A 17,629-nucleotide genomic window follows, 5' to 3' on the forward strand; every position below is an offset into this window, starting at 1 on the left:
ATGTTTATAAATTGTTTATGTGTAACACTGAGTACATTATGGTTTCTCATTAGTGTCATACATAAGGTGATGTAAGTAATGCTGGTTCTGCTACTAGCTTTTTGACATTATACCCAGATATGATGTCAGTTTAAGTGTGAGCATCTAATAAGGGTGAGTATGTAATAAGGGTTAGTATCCTTAAAAGATTTAGAACAGTGCTTTACCTATATTAGTGAATCACTGTTGATGCTTAAAATGTGAACAGAATAGTGTAGTATTATAAATCAGAACAGTATCTAAGCTAATGTCATGTTCCTTAAATTATATAAAAGGAATATCATGAGGGAAAAAAGTTACTTTTCATTGCATCAATATGTTTTTTTGTTGGTAAAAGAATGGTAACACATCATTTTCATCACAGGTCTGATCAGCACACTGCATGTTCTATTTGTGTCTTTGCTATAGCAGTTTTTACTTGATTTGAGTTCATTTTGTTAACCAACATTTTAATTCTGGTAATTCAAAATGAAATATGTATGCTGCATATACTCCATGTCTATTTTGCTGTAAAAGGAAGAAAGTAGATTGTACAAAAGGAAGGTCTGCAGTACAAAGCATCAGTTGGCATATAGATGTGGTTTGATAACCTCTTGAAGACACTGTAAATGCTGTCCTCCTCAAGCATGTCCACAACTCCCTAAATGCTAGATAATGAATACATTCTATGTAGTCCGTAAGATAAAATGGAAATGAAAACTGTGAGATACTGTGAGTGCTGCAGTTATTTAATTTTCATAGAACACTGTCTCTGTGACATACAATGGCTTATTTAACCTAATTATGCACTTACAAATTACTTGATGTTTCTTTTTTAGCCACAGCTGTCTCCAGCGAGCAGAATCCTGTTATTATCATAGCGGTGGTTGCTGTGGCCGGCACTATCATCCTTGTTTTCATGGTGTTTGGATTTATAATTGGAAGAAGGTAAGTTGCTGAGAGTTTTCTATATGGCTACTACAATAGGCTGTAAAGTGTAAGGGTGCTTCTGGTGCTACTGTTATAAGGAAACAAGTGTTTGTTAAGATCCATAGAACTTGTTTAGTTTTTTCCAAAAATCTAATTTACAGTAATTAAAATAGTGACATTCAACATTTTTATGAAATTAAAGTACATACAATTCACTGATACTTGCAGTGCCTGTTTTCTAGAGGTTTCTAAATCCTTTTTTTCATTCTTTTTTTTTTTATTGCAACTGCTTCAGTCAGAATTTATGCCCCTTACCTGAGTATTACCTTTCAAATATATGTCTTACAGATTTCTCTGTCATGATAAAAGGTCTAAAAATGTGTCACCTTAAAATGAATTTCTAGGTGTACTGCCTGATAGCATGAGTCCAGCAGTGCTGGATCTGACTATTGTTATGATATGCTGTTGAGTGCAGTTCTTTCAGTAAGTTATATGGATAACTTGACATTTTATTTAAAAACATTATAGATACATGAGTACTCATCATATAATTTAACTTAATGAAAGTCATGTGCAGTGAGTTAAAACTAGATGTTTATTTGTGAACACCATTTCTCATCAAAGTGCAAGCTGTAGCTCCTGTGCTGAAAGACATGTGAAATTCCGTGTAGCCATGACATCTCCACATCAGGTGAGAGGAGTGCACCTCATCTCTTGCTCTAGAGTTCTGCCTTCATGGAACATCAACAAACTCTACCTAAAAGACAAGCAAGGTGCATAAGGATGTAAAATTACACTTAAAGTAGGTAGAGGGCCATCTACCTAGGAGCATAATAAAGAAGTACATACCCAGTGATAAACTGTGCTAGGCAGCAGATCTGAGTTCTGTAAGGATGATGCACTGAAATAGTATAAAGATGCACCTTAACAATATAATAAGAAGGCTTAGTCTGTGCAGGTAACTTAAGATAGGGTAGGCAGAATGCAGTCTGTTTACTGAGGAGGAATCAAGAGCATCTTAGCCCAGATGAAAAAATCTTTTCCACATTTATTCTCGGCTGGAGTGCGGGGAGTGCTTTCTGTGTGGAGTCTGCTTGTCCTCCCTGTGGTTGGGTGGGTGTTCGAAAGACATGCGTAAATGGGCGTGCCTTTGTTGAAGGTTGAATGTCGAGCTGGCACCTCGGCATTTGTGAAAGTCTACTGCCAATCATTAGCAGACCGGAGTTCCGCTGTGGTGACCCCTAACCGAAAAAAGCCGAAAGACAAACAACAACATATGGCAGATTTTAACATGTCTAAAACCTCCATCCAGAAAGTTAGGAGAACTTGAGTGATCTAGAGAACAGTGAGGGTGGATCTTGTGTCTTCCCACCAGTGGGTGACTGTGCTGCTTTGGACCAGTAATTTCAACTGTATTTGAAAGGACTTGATAACCTCTTTTTTTTGGCCATAATGGCATTATAAGTATGACCCTTGCATTTTTTTTCTGCAAATATGGACAGCAGCTGCAACATAAAAGGAAAACAGGAAAATATATACTTTATACAAAAAGGTTCCACTGCCCACACCCCTCTGCCCAACTAAAGGGTTCAGAAAATGGTAAGTATGTGTTCTCCTCTAAGGTAAGCCCAAGACCATGGTGCCATATGCCTGCAAGATCCTCTGTATAAAGCATTTTCCTGATTATCAGATTCAGAAGTGGGCTGTGGCTTTGCCTGATGTTAATTTCAGGTGACATTCACCTTCACAAAGCTGTGAAATGTCAAAAATGAAGTTCCCAACCTACATTTAGACCAATATCATTTTCCTTTAAAGGGGATAGGAGTCTAGCCCATCATGCTTGTTTAAATACCACACCAAGGATTGGTTGTCTGTCCTGTCCTGGAGATGTTCTGGTTTTAAGCCTTTTCTTTAGGATTAGGAAAGTGAGGAGTATTTCTCTGAGCTGCCACAGGTTTATGTGCAGCCCATGTTCTTGGGATCTTCACTTTTTGTCCATATACAAGGGTCCCAAATGAGCTACCCAACTTGCCAAGGAAGCACCAATTCTCAGAGCTTGTAGCAGGCCTGGTAATATGCACTTTTAAAATGTGTTTCTCTCTCTCTGTGTCTTCTTGCTCTCACTCTCTCTAACAGCTTTGTAGAATGTGAAGGGTGGACAATAAATTTGGGAATGAGAGGGAATATACTGCTGCTGTATTTTTCCAGTTCATACTGATTTATATTATCTGTGGTAAATCTTCTCAAGTCAAAAGGGATTTTATATTGTATATTTCCTGTTGTACTTGTGTTTAACATATGGAAAGAGGGAATAGCTGGTGATGATGTTAGTGGGGGCAATCTACCATTCTAGAGCATCATAAACAAATATGTGATGCCAGAAACAGAGACAGAAACCATGATCACTTTACAGCTAGTGGCACATCTCACAATCCATTGAAGCATGAAGCACACTAGATGTGATGTTGGCTGGCCAAATAGTGAAGATGGTGGTCTACATCAGCCCCAGGGGGACTAAGAGAATGAGCTTGTACTCATTTCTGTTGTACAAGCTAATATCCAAAAGCCACAACTTACTAAGACATGTCTTCAAGCAGAGCTAATTATCACAGTGGTCGCTCAGTGGGGATTTCAGCTGCCTACCATGAAGTAAATCCACTATACGTGGACATAAATGGTCTTCTAAGACCATATGTTGATCCTAATGGAATATAGACAAATCATAATGCAGACAAGTGTGCTTGTCTAGGAGTTCTCTGATGGATCAGACAATGAGGCATAACATTTTGTGAACATCAGGCAGCTTCTGTTCTTCAGGGACTGTGGTACTAATACCAATTTCAGAACTTTAATGAAGACCTATGGAAGATAGAGGACATGCCAAAGAATAACACCATGTATTAGAAGTAAAACTGGTCTAGAGAGAGAGAGAATGGAAAAAAAAACTATGTAGGCTCATAAACAGAGATTCACCATATTCATTGACAGTCTAAGTTGCATGTGGCAGGATGTTATAAACCTCTAGAGGGCTGACATTTGGACTTGACTTGATCTTTTTGAAAGCAATCAGGCTCCCCTGCCTATCCACAGGAGAAATTCTGTAATGTTCCCAGAAGCTACGTGGAGATCAAGTCATTTAATGGAGGAGAGATTGACTGTGGGATCCCAAAAGTTATGAAGTCCCAACTTTTCAGATCAAGTGTGGAGTACAAGTGTTCTCAGTAATGGCTGTCCACACTGGGACAAACTCAGATTAGGTCTCCTAGAGTCAGCCTTGAAGGATAGTGAGGAATGATGTATAGCTTGGCTTGAGAAGTCTGCCAACTTGGAGATTTTGGGGTGTCCAGGTAGTGGGAAAGCTGCATGAGTTTTGGATAGTGGTCTTTTCTACTTGAAAAAGGCTTTCTTCCTTCAGAAGGACTGAGCTAGCACAGAGGAAGGAGAGAAGGAAGGAAGAAATAAGATTAATGGATTATAAGAAGAGAATCTGAGGAAAATTAGTGAGAGCTAAGCTATGCCCTTTTGAAAACAAGACTGCAAACCACCTGCTCTCTGTGATGACTCTCCAAGCTGGGAAAAACTAATTGAATTAACATATCAGGGGCACTGTGAGGAGTGGGCAGCATTACTGTAGAGGGTCCCATAGAAGCATACCACCTTGGAGATTTCTTAGCGGTCCTAGGTGACAAAACCATCTAATGTTTGGATTGTATGCTGTCTGCTCAAGACAGAATATGTTCTTTTGAAGGATGAAGTTGCTCTACAGGAGGAAATAGAGGAGCTGGGGAACAGTGGAAAATACCACAATGATCTCTTGCAGCACCCACAAAAAATGGACATCTCTCCAGAAAAGGATATCCAAAATGCCCTTTTGCAAATATTCCCTACAAGATGACATCCTGAGTCATACTTCAGGTTCTGCGCCTGCCATAACTTTGTCTGGATTGTAATTTTTCATGCTGTCTGCTCAAGACAGAACCCCTTCTTTTGAAGGGCAAAGTTTATCTAGAGGAGGAAATAGAAGACAGTGGGGAAAAGTGGCAAGTACAACAATGATTTCTTGCAGCACCCACCAAAAAGGCACATTTTATTTTCAGAAAAAGGTATTCAAAATGACATTTTGCAAATGTTTCCTAAAAACAGTCATCCTGATTCATGCCTCTAGTGCAAGAAACATCCTGAGCCTGCCACCATAGCCACAACTCTGGTACAGTCAAAATTACAGCAATCAGCATGGAAGCCTGTAGAAGTAGCCATCATAAGAGCTTTCTGGAGAGATTCTTTAATGTCATTCAAGAAGTTCTGTCAGCTTTTCCATTGCCTGATTTAATAAAAACTACTGGCGCAGATGAGACAAATCATTTAGTATTCAAAGGACTAAAGCGAATCTTACTTGCTGTGAACATAGCCTTGGAATCTTTAAGTGTCAAGATGCTTAAGTTTCCTGGACCTTCACTGGACCAAAAGGATCATATAGGATCACCTTAGAATGCTTGGGTATTTTGGCATTCCATCTTTCTGGAGATATCTAGATGATATGGACCTTTTTCTAACTGATGGGACAGAGTCTATGTGCTTCTATGCTACAAACAGTGACATTTCTGCTGATAGCTTTAAAGGAGAAAAGAAGGAATTACTGAGTTTTTCCTCACTGCTCTTCAAAAGATACCAACTCTCTCTCTTTTTCAGAGAAGGAAGGGAAAGTAGTGAACATAATGAGCCTAAGTACATCTCCTAAAGAAGGGTCTCCTAGATGATATAGAAGGGGAGGACACTTTATTTTCTTTGTCTGTCTCTTCAGTTTTGCCCAGGTCTTCTGCACATAAGTGTTCAGAGGTAGTAGGAAATATTTTCTTCATCCTAGATCCAGATGGGACTACCCTGCATACATCTCATGCCTATAGTGTGAGGTTTAAAGCTAGGTATAAGCTGAGGTGGCTTGTGAGTGACCCTTACTACAACAACAAGTCCAAGTGCCTGCCTTGTCTGAGATGTTTGCACAGGTCCTTCTACAGGTACTATTCTGAAGTCAGTAATAACAAAAAAGAGTATGATTTTATTATAGAGCTTATAGCCCTTAGCACTGTACCTCTTTAGACAGAGGCAAGTGGCACACATTATGTTGTCAAACAGCAATCTAACAAGGTGGGAATGATTACAGTCACTGCAGGTGCACAATGGCAAGCACAGATGTGGTCTGATAGCTCTGTCCCCAGAATAACTAATTAGGGAGCATTTGTTCATCAGTCAACCAATTTTGGGTGAAGACTCAGATCATCAGTAGTCAAAGGAGAGCTAACAGTCTGAGAAGAGGTGGAGGCCACCTAAATGATGGACTTTGCTGCAGGAAGCTTTAGCCTCAATGTGTTCTCCTGCTTCATGTTCTTCTCCTACCTCTCCAGTTCTTGATATGGAGCTCTCCTACTGATTTTTGTGCCTACTTCCTTCCATCATAGCAATAGCTTTCACTTAGAGAGAGGCCTACGGCTTCTCCATCTTCCTAGAGTGAATGGCTGGCTTGAACCTCTGACATTTTGAGAGGTCTTTAACATTATGTTGCCTTCCCAGACAGTAGATGCAGTGTCTGTACAGCTCTTAGATGGTGATGCATTCACTGCAGGTGTACATTTCTTCATCAGGAACTGTGCTGTGAAACAGGCTAGGACTGAGGACTGAACTGTGGTAATGGCAAGAAGAAAGTAGGCAGTATGAGTCATACACAGCTTTGTGAGTGATATCACAGCATGCATGGCCAGGAAAAATGCACTGCTATGATATGATGAATAAGTGTGAGAAATGATAATCAGGAACATCTTTTCAGCTGTTAACCACTGCAGAGTGCCACCCTGAGGAAGACTGGGTGCATATGATCTATGCTATGAGTCACTAACCTGTATCATCCTTTAATTCTGTGATTGATTGTTTCACTTTCCATTTGTCTGTTCTGTGGCTTTAAGACAAAGCAGTTTCAGCCAGAGGAGGGGCATGGTGTGTGAGCATTTCTACAGCCACAGTCAGCCAGAGCTGGGAAGTGTTGCTTCTGAAGTTCCACAGTCCACACTTCAACAAACACTTAACTTGGAGTGTCAGAACTTCCAGAGTGGCAGTCACCTCCAGAGAAGGAAAGGGTCTTATGGATGTCAGATCATTCTCTCTCCAAGAGACCACCTCGTAATGCACTCTTTTTTTAAACCCTGTGAGTTCATGTGTACACTTCTGTATGTGTCAAACCATAGTACCCAGCCTGAAGAAGAATCCATGAGGAGGCTGCAATTAAATAATTTTGTTATATTTTTAAAGTTAATTTAACTATTATATCTAGCCCTGCAGCTAAATCTATTGAATTTCTAATTCCTAACTTATTGACACACCTTAAACATTTATTGATTTTAGCAGTTTTTAAAGTTTTGTCATTTTTACTTCATTTATAACAGGAAGTATCTGTCAAAGGAAAAAAACTTCAAAGACCAATTCACGTAAGGTTCAAGCAAGGCACCCTTTATTAACTTGCAGCAAGGAGACAAAGCATGTTGGCAGAATGGTTTGTCTGAACATTAATGATTAGTATGGTATTTTTATACAGTTCTTTCCATGTCACACAGAAATGTTACTTCTATTGCTCACTTAGTTAGACACAGCTTTCTGTATTGTTCTACAGAAAATGTTACTAGACTAATTGCTGACTAGTTGAGAATAACTGCTGATTTAGAAAACATTTAAGAAAAACAACCTGGCCTTGGGGCTTATTTTAGCCCACCACAAACTTTCAATTCTTCAGTTGTGCAGTTCTAATATATGTGTTACATTTTGCCTAGATTCAAGGTACATTTCTAGCTTAGGTACAAGTAATGCTGACTACGGTTTATACTTTCAAGCATCCATTGTGTTCTTTATCAAAGCTTCTAGCAGCTGTGTACTTTCTCATGGCATAAGCAGAAAATCAATAACTCTTTGTTAAGTCTCATGACACTAGTAGAAATGAAATACTTATTATTATTTTCATGACCTTAGCAAAAATCAAATGCTTCTTGTTAAGTTTCTAATAGCTGTGCAGATTCATGCAGTGTGAACAGAAAAAATGTATTAACCCTTTTAAACCTCGAATGCACTAAGCATGCATATTACTAATACATATTTGTCTAACATTTCCCCCCTTTAATACTTTTATTCTACTTTCAAAATAAGCATAAACAGTTTTTTTTATTTTTTCCCCTAAACTCTTCCTACTCAGGATTTGCAGTTAAGAGAGTCATTCGGTTTAAACGTATGAAAGCATTTTCTTCAATTTTTCAACAATTCTTCAAGTTCAGCACCTTGGTATAAGGTTTCTGAAACTGACATGTCTATAAAGTCTTTAATCAGTCTTTTCATGCAGGGGATGCAGCAGCGCACACATACCACCAGCAGGATCATTCTTACACAGATGGCAATCAGGATGTTCATTAGGATACTGCCCCACCCCCCCAAACTATCTCTGGAAAAAGTCCATCAATGGATTTCCTCCTGGCTTGGTCATAGCCGACACCTGCTGAATTACCTCAAGGTGATTGTCTATCTCGTGTTTGTGGTCAGGAATATACAAACAGCACTCCTGGATTAAAGTGCAAGTACCTTCTCTCGCCGCTAGGGTGAAGTCAAGAGCCATGCGGTTTTGAAGCACTACAGTTCTCATGGCAGTTAGTTCATGAGTCACCAATTCTAGAGTGGAAAAGGTTGCGTTGCTCATTATTTCGAGAAGTTTAGACAGTTTTCTCAGTTCTCAGATTGATTTCGTTGCTCCGTATGCTGGCAGTACACCTGCCCACAAGATGATGGTATCACCCAAGTCCATATGTGACAGTCCATTTTTCCCTAGGCCCACAGCATGATGGTTTTTCCAGCCCGCATTGATTTGCCCCACTGGGTTGACAGGCTTTTTGATTTCTCGTCGAACATTCCGAATTTTCCCCTGAGGTAAAACTGCTGTGTGTCGTATGGCCAGAACCAGGTACTGCAAATAACAACTGCCGGGCCAATTCTCAGGTAACCACTTATATGCTTTCCTACCACATACAGAGTAGCAATCTTCTATTTTAGTAGTAACTTTACTATGTCCTGGCTCTGGATGAAACTTTTTTTGTCAACTATAATCAGTTGTTTATAGAGGTCAGCATTATGTTTTACTTCATCAGTTGTCCTATGCATCAGTTCAAAAAATGAATCATAGCTTGTGTTGCAATAGGAACCTGTGTTGTCAGCATTATTGTAGCATCTATAGGGAGCAGTGACATTGCAATTGCTCCAACCCACCTGAACTATATCATTTTTGTTAAAACACACAGTCCCCTTCTGTCGAACAGACAAGTGCAATGCTACTTTATCTTGTGATGTGACATCTGATGTATCATAGACTAAGTTTTCCCAGGTCTTGTTGGCTCCTAGGGGGACTGAAGTTAACAATAACCCCCCATATGCTGTTGGCAAAGCTGTGCAAATCCAGCAATTCAAAACATTGAAGGTCTCAGCATACGCATATTTGATTGCCTGGTAAGTGTTGAAGTTTGGGTGCCACTCTACGTGCAACTCTCCATGCTTATTCAGTTCAGTTTGTGTGGCTGGGAAAAGGAATGGCCACAACAAAAAGATTATTGTCACTAGTACAGTCAACAGGATGATTATGCAATACTTCTGAGGAAACGGTTGATGTTATGTGGTCCTATCTCGCCTACATTCATTACTGACAGGTTCGGAGCCGAGAATTGGCTCCGACTCGGCCGACTATTTTTTTCTAGCATGAAGTCTCAAATTGGCTGGGCTAACCCGGTATCCCAGGATGCACCTTGCCCCAACCCCCAGTTCTCATTTGCTGCTCATTGAGTTAGGACGTGATCTCGTGCTTGGCTGTGGCTAAGTACACCTTTACTAAACTTTCTAAAGTTTTGTACTTCTCCTTTATATAAAAAAGCTATTTTCATAGCTATATTGTGTTTTGTGTGTGTTTGAGCCTGTTCGGTTTAGTTTTTGGAGAGTGTGTGTGGTTTCCCTTGTGTTTGGCGGGCTAGGCCCATTTAATTTAGAGATTTTGAGATTGCAGCACTCTTATCCTTTCTAGAGGTCGAAAGGCCCTCATTTGAACAGAGTCTAGCTCTGCGCCTATAAACACAGCACACTGTGAGGGCAGCAAGGCAGATTTTCCCCAGTTTAATGTAATTCCTAGCTTTTGGCAAAGGGTTATGGTAGCCTCCCTGGCTCGAATGAGGAGATGCCTGGTGGGGGCGGTAAGGAGCCAATCGTCCAGGTAAGGAAACACCTGGTATCCTAGCTGTCTCAGGTGAGCTGTCACCACTGCCAAACACTTGGTAAACACCCTGGGGGCTGTGGTGAGACCAAAGGGCCAGAGCACGAAACTGGAAATGACTGGCTTCCAGCCAGAAGTGTAAATGATTCCTGGATGCCTTGTTCATCTTGATGTGGTAATAGGCATCCTTGAGGTCGATGAAGCACATCCGTACTCTCTCTCCCAGCAATGGGAAGATGGACTGAAGAGTGACCATTCGGAGTTTGGACTTCAGGACGTAGAGATTCAATTGGCTGAGATCCAGAATGGGTCTCAGGTCCCCTGTCTTTTTCAGCACCAAAAAGAGTCTTGAGTAAGTTCCTGATCCGATCTGGTCTGAGGGGACCAGATGGATGACTCCTTTTTCTAGAAGCTTTCATATCTCTAGTGCTGCTTGATCCTTTTGACTGGGTGGAACGTCCGGGATTTTTCTGATTGGGGGAGGGGGTGAAGTAAAGGGAATGGTGTAACCTCCGGTAATTATTTGAAGCACTCATCGATCCTGGGTGATGCTCTCCTAGGCTTGAGGATGCCTCAAAAAACAGCCCCTGACTGGCTCCGGAATAGCACAGTCAGGGAATCCCTCAGGGATGCTGATAGGAAGGTCCACAAAAGGAGTCACAGTCTCCCAAATTGCAGGGGGCCTCCTCTGCCCCTAGGACGGCATCTTCCAGAGTAATTCCCCCCTCCTCTGCCTCTGGAGGGGGGCTCACCATGAGTGGCGGGGAAAGACTTTTGTGACTTTTTGAACAACATCTTCCCTCCTCTCTGAGCCTTGGGATAAGGCCTAGAGGGAAGAGAAAAATGGGCCCCTACGGCAGATAAGGTCTTACCCTCCTGCTCAGATCTTGTGAGGGTGTCTTTCACTTTGGGTCCGAAAAGAGAGGACCCATCGAAGGGGGCGTCAGTGAAGGAAGACTTGACGGTCTCCACGAAGTGACATATATGCATCCAGGCTTGCCTCCTAAGAGCCAAACCTGAACTAGCTGCCATACTCACCCCCTCGGCTGCATAAGATATGAGCCTCATGGACGAGTTGATAGTGGAACCAAGGGTAGACAACTGGGCGTTAACAGTCTGCGCTACTGCCTCAGGCATGTTACCCGTCAAGGTATCTTCCAACTCTTTAAGAAGATCTCTCTGGAGCCAAGTAAAGTGAAAAAGGTAATTCAGCGACCGCAGTGTAAAGGTCGCTGAAGACAGGGTACGCTTCCCATATCGATCCATATTCCTGGACTCCTTGTTAGGAGGATGGACTGAAGAAGAAGAAGCCTCTGCAACTTCCTGCTGAGTGGCTGATGCCACCACCATGGCATCTATGGGGACCCCTTTTGTCAAGAACTCTTTCCCTGGGGGAGCAGACAGGAACTTATTCAGATGACTGGGCACCGGTTCCACGGAATCAGGGTGCTCCCACACCCTTCAACAAATCAGGTCCAAGAGTTCATCGAAGGGTGGAGACACCCAGGAGGTGGAAGGTTGAGCTCCGAAGGCCTTGAGGAATACCGACTCCTCCTCAGAGGGGGACTTGGAAGGCCAGTCGCCTCTCTGCCTCAATATCTCCAGGATGTCGGAGAAAGATACATCATCGGAGGATGACTTAGGGGACCCCTCTGCATCCTCGAGGTTGGTATCGGAGGTGATGGACTCGTCATGGGAGTCTATGTGCTTCCTCTTTCACAACTTCTTCCTGGGAGGCTCCTCAGGCACAGACTCTGAGGGGCCCTCAGAAAGTTGGGGACCACTCATGGGGGTGTCTTCAGGCCTTCAAGCTCCGCTGTCCATGGATAGGGGGGCATCAGAGGCTCTAGCTGGGGTGTATGGGGATGGAGTAACCAACTCAAGTGATGTCACTGACAACCTGGCCAGTGCGCTCCTCATGGCCTTGAAGGTGGGCCCCCCCGAATCCGAGGACTGACCCATCTCCGAGACCACAACCAGGGTCGGGGTCCCCCTAGCCGAAGCCCTGAGAGGGAGGCCTGGAGCTGACAGAAGTCCCGATGCATCCCCCTCGGGCCCGACCGAGGAAACCTGAGTGCTGAAACCAGATGACGGAACCAAAATGGGTGGAGCCGACGTCGGCTCCGATAAACCCACCAGGGGTATCGGAGCCGGCGCAAGGACATCACTTGGCACTGAGCACTCTGGTGCTTGGAGGAGGAATCATTGGTACCGACAAGGGGGCAGGCTCTGGAACCGACTGGGTTGGAGCCGAAAACAATTTGGCTAACACCGGCGACTGAAGGAGCCTCTGGACCACCCTATCCACATCCAAATCAGACAACCTCGAGGATTTGGAGGAAACTGAAGGAGATGGGGATCTCCTACCTAAGGACTCCTGCCTAACACTGGGTGACCAGCTCCGAATTGGCTCCAAAAAGATCGGAGCCAAGGTCGACTCCAGTACCACAGATACCTCCTGCGGCCCCAAGGACAATGGAGCCAAGGAGGCAGTATCCAAAACAGAGAGCTTGTCCTGTGGCTCCAAAGCCAAAGGAACCGAGGAGGTAATAACTACTTTCAAAATCTTCTTCAGGGGCTCTGAAGAACTAGATGGAGCCGGAGATCTTTTCTTAGTTCTGGTAGATTTAGATTTGCCAGTAGAAGAAGCAGACTCTAGATCCTCTTCAAAGGCGGGCTTAACTAGGCCCTTCAAAATCAGTTTATTTTTCCTTTCCTGCATCACCCTAGAGCTGAGGGAATGGCAGACACTGCATGATTCTTTTAGGTGAATTGCACCAAGGCAATAAACACAGATGGCATGCCCATCTGTAATTGACATTTTGTAAGCACACTTAGAGCATTTTTTAAACCCGGAGGGTTTATGCTCCTTCTGCTCTTTCGACATGTCAGACAAAAACCAAACACTCAACAACTAACAGTAGGAAGGTGGGAAACACTACTGGACACAGGAACTCTAACTTAAACGTTCCCTAGGGAAGAAGAACCAACAAAATAAACTACAGAATGATTTACGACAGAGAGGACTTGGTCCCTCTAAATTAAACGGGCCTAGCCTGCCAAACACAAGGGAAACCACACACATACTCTCCAAAAACTAAACCGAACAGGCTCAAACACACACAAAACACAATATAGCTATGAAAATAGCTTTTTTTATATAAAGGAGAAGTACAAAACTTTAGAAAGTTTAGTAAAGGTGTATTTAGCGACAACCAAGCGCGAGACCACGTCCTAACTCAACGAGCGGCAAACGAGATCTGGGGGTTGGGGCGAGGTGCATCCTGGGATACTGGGTTAGCCCAGCCAATTAGAGACTTCATGCTAGAAAAAGATAGTCAGCCGAGTCGGAGCCAATTCTTGGCTCCGAACCCGTCAGTAATGAATGTAGGTGAGATGGAGCACATACATCGATCGTTATGGTGAGTACATAACTAACTGTTCTGCATTCCTGTTTTCTCCGACTCTTCCGAGTAGGTGTATTTGTATTTTTCTGGATTCCATCATTTTTGCTTTTGACATGTGATCTTACTCTCTGCCCTAATAGGACCTTCAGCACTGATGGTTTCTTCACTGGGGTTGAGACAGATCAGTCCTATTGATCTAACCCCCCTTTGTAGCCAGACTTTGTGCTGAGGGCCCCGATGGAGAGGTAAGATTTTTGTCCAGTTCAAAGTTCTTAACTAGTTTGCAGTGTGTCAGGTGGATCCACAAAGCTCACTCTGCTATCTTGACTGCAGTGGGTGTCGAAAGACACACCTGGTGTGGACCTTCCCACCTTGGTGATGACCAATTCTTCTTCTTTATAACTTTAATCCACACCAAGTCTCCAGGTGTCACTGCCACTTCTGATGTCTCGGTTTGTTTTCTATCTGAAACATAATTTGACTGCAACAGATGTTTAGAATTCATTAACTTCCTCATATATTCAGCTAGTGTAAAATCAGCTTCCTGGTCTGAGGACATGAGAAGTTTCCACTGGGGTGTATAATAAGCCCTTCCAAATAGTTTTTCAGAAGGAGTCAATCCTTTTGCAGTTGGAACAGTTCTCATGCTCAACAGCGCCAGGGGCAAACAGTACAACCAATTCTTTCCTGTCTCAGCTATTATGTTTCTCAATTAGTTTTTTAATATACCATTATGCCTTTCAACTAGCCCTGCAGATTGCGGATGGTATGCACAATGATTTTTTAAAGAAATACCAAAATGCTTACTTAACTGCTGTATGGTTTGGTTTACAAAGTGTGTACCATTGTCACTGTAGATCCTTTCCGGAATGTCGAATCTAGGAATGATTTCTTTGACAAGTACTTTTGCCACCGTGGCTGCATCTGGATTTTTGGTTGGAAAGGCTTCCACCCATCTGGAAAACATATCTACAATGACAAGACAATGCTTCTTATTTTCACATTTGTTCAGTTCTATGAAATCCATACAGATAGTGTGAAATGGATATGGTGGTGTAGGGAAACTCCCTTGCTTGGGCTTTAACGCCCCTTGTGCATGATGTTTGTTGCAAATTTGACACGTCAAACAAAATTTTTTAGAGTAGTTTGTAAATCCGTACGTTGTGAACACTTGGTTCACCAGCTGTACCATCCCCCCTGTTGAGACATGGCACTGCCCATGGCTCAACAAAGCTGCATATCTAAACAAATTAGATGGTAGTATCAGTTTCCCTTCTTTAGAGATGTACAGCCCCTTTTTGAGAATTGCTCCTCGTTTTACCCATCTTTGTTTTTCAGCTTGCGTAGTGAGTGTCTGCATTGTTTTTAACATTTCTAAGTCTAAAATCTCAGAGGGTTGTAATTCCTCATTTAAAAGAAATACTTCTGTGTCTCCTTGTTTTGCAGCTGTATCAGCTCTCGCATTACCTTTTGAAATCCTATTTTGTTGCTTGGTGTGAGTTGTGCATTTACAAATGGCTACTTTCTGAGGTAACTGAATAGATTCTAAAAGATCTAAAATAAACTGTGCATGATTTATAGGTTTGCCAGTAGATGTTATCGTTCCTCAGTTTTTCCACTGTTGCGCAAAAACATGTACAGTAGAAAAAGCGTACTGACTGTCAGTAAAAATGTTTACACATTTACCCTTTACTAAGATACATGCCTGTGTCAAGGCAATCAATTCTGCTGCCTGTGTAGATAAGTTGTGTGGTAAAGGTTTTGCTTCTATAATCTCAGTGTCAGAAACTACTGCATATCCTACTAGGTTCTGTCCTGCAGGACCCCTTTTGCACGAACCATCTACATAGTATGTCACCTCGGCATCATCCAAGGGGACATCCGTGAGATCTTTTCTAGGTAGTGTCTTTTGCTCAATTACCTGCAGGCAGCGGTGCGGTGTGCCATCTGCAGGGGTCGGGAGCAGAGTAGAAGGGTTCAAAGTCGTGCATCGCTCATTTGTCATGTGAGGTTGGCTCAACAATATAGTCATACAGGAAAGATGCCTAGCAGGGGAAAGATATGCCACTTTTTCTTGTAGTAAAATAATCACGACTGCATGAGGCACTCTCAAAGTGAGAGGGTGGAATAAGACTACTGAGGCCGAAGCCTGTACTGCCATTGCAGCTGCAACTACTGCTTGTACACAGTGGGGTAAGGATCATGCCACTGGGTCTAGTTGTGATGAATAGTAAGCAATGGGACATTGCTTATCACCATGCTGCTATGTTAATACTGATGTCATATAACCCTGCTTACAATCTACAGTTTGGAAAAAACGTTTATGGTAGTTTGGTAATCCCAGAACTAATGAGGATGCTATTAACTGCTTCAGTTTGCAGAAAGCAGATTCTGCTTCTGGTGTCCATTGTAATAAATCCTGCACTGCCATAGGCTTCTTATATATAAGGTCAGTCAGAGGTGCAGATTCCAAAGCATAGTTTAGAATCCAGCACCGGAAAAAATTAGTTGTACCCAGGAAGGACATCATTTCCTTCTTGGTAGTGGGTTTTGGTGCTTGCAAAATTGCTACCTTTCTGTCCTCATCTAGTGTTCTGCCTTCCTTGAATATTACATATCCCAGGTATTTAACTTGTTTTTTCCAAAGCTGCAGTTTACTTTTATTTACCTTATGTCCTTCAGCGGCTAAGAATTGTAGAAGTGCTATGGTGTCTTCTCTACAATCCTGCTGGGTGGGGGCTGCCAGCAAGATGTTGTCAACATAAAGTAAAATCTGACTGCCTCTTGGTGAGGTGAATCCCGCCAAGTTGCTTGCCATTTCTTGTGAGAATATCATTGGACTTTCACAATACCCCGGTGGTAGTCTTGTGTATGTATACCTTTTCCCCTGAAATGTGAATGCAAACCAATACTGGCTGTCAGGGTGTATTGGTGTCGAAAAGAACGCATTGCTGATGTCTACCACAGAAAAATACTTCTGTTGAGGTTTTAAATCATTCAACAGGGTGTGTGGGTCTGGCACCATAGGTGCCCTTGCTATTACTGCATCATTTACAGCTTGTAAATCTTGGACCATACGCCATTCTCCATTTGCTTTTTTAACTGGAAATAAGGGTGTGTTACACGGTGAATCTGGAAATTCTGCTAGTATCCCTCCTTTAAGTAAGGCTGCTATGATAGGCTTTATCCCTGCCTCTGCATCTTTTCTTAAGGGATACTGTCTTTTCTGTGGTCTAAATGCTGACTTTGGTGTGATAGTTACTGGTCCCACTGTACGAATAAGTCCTACATCTGATTTTCCTGTTGACCAGAGAGTCTCTGGTATGTCTCGTAAGGCATTCTCTTCCTCCTTTAATAGGAGTGCTAATCAGCTGTCCTTGCTAGACTGCAAGTGCACGACTGGGTGTGTCTGAGTTATCCAATTCAACTTCTGTATTTGTATTCCCTGTTCTGACAGTTCTAATTCTGTCTGTTTCTCCCATCTCGTGACTTTTTCTCCTAGGTCTGCCCATTCTATATTTTTGATCTTGGTTAAGCTAAATTGTGGTAATTGATTAGATTTATAAAGTGTAAAGAACTCCTGGGGCAATAAACAGCTGGCTACACTGTTCCCTTCTGTGTCCCAGTACAGATTACGTAATATCAATCTGTTTGCATGATTTTTAAACAATTCTTGCTCATATTCCTTATCAGGTCCTGGTGTGTTACAATAATACAGGGTACAGTGCAATAGGTGCTGCTTATCAATGTCAAGGGAGAAGAACTTGCTGATGGCTACATTCATTAATTCTTCAGTCACAGTCCCTGGACCAGTCGTAACCAAGTCCTGGCTGTACCAATAAAAGATTTCACCCTCTGACTGCACTGCAAAGGTATCAATTTGTCGCTGTGCTTCAATACCCTGCATGGTTGGGACTACTTCTATACCAAATAGCTGCATGAGGTCTCTGCCCAAGAGGTTTACTGGGCATTTTGCAGATACAACAATTTTGCTTTT

General features: G+C 42.5%; 1 protein-coding gene across 2 annotated transcripts in view; it reads left to right on the forward strand.

Moving 5' to 3' along the window:
- EPHA7 (EPH receptor A7) overlaps positions 1-17,629 on the forward strand; it is a 1,106,961-nt gene that overhangs the window by 891,702 nt on the left and 197,630 nt on the right. For both annotated transcript variants that reach the window (XM_044067616.1, XM_044067624.1), the window contains exon 8: positions 858-966. In XM_044067616.1, the coding sequence (XP_043923551.1) occupies positions 858-966 (109 nt within the window). The remainder of the gene's footprint in view (positions 1-857; positions 967-17,629) is intronic.

This window comes from Protopterus annectens, chromosome 1.part0, assembly GCF_019279795.1.
Source record: "Protopterus annectens isolate FY-2018-M chromosome 1.part0, PAN1.0, whole genome shotgun sequence".
NCBI classification, from domain to species: domain Eukaryota; kingdom Metazoa; phylum Chordata; order Ceratodontiformes; family Protopteridae; genus Protopterus; species Protopterus annectens.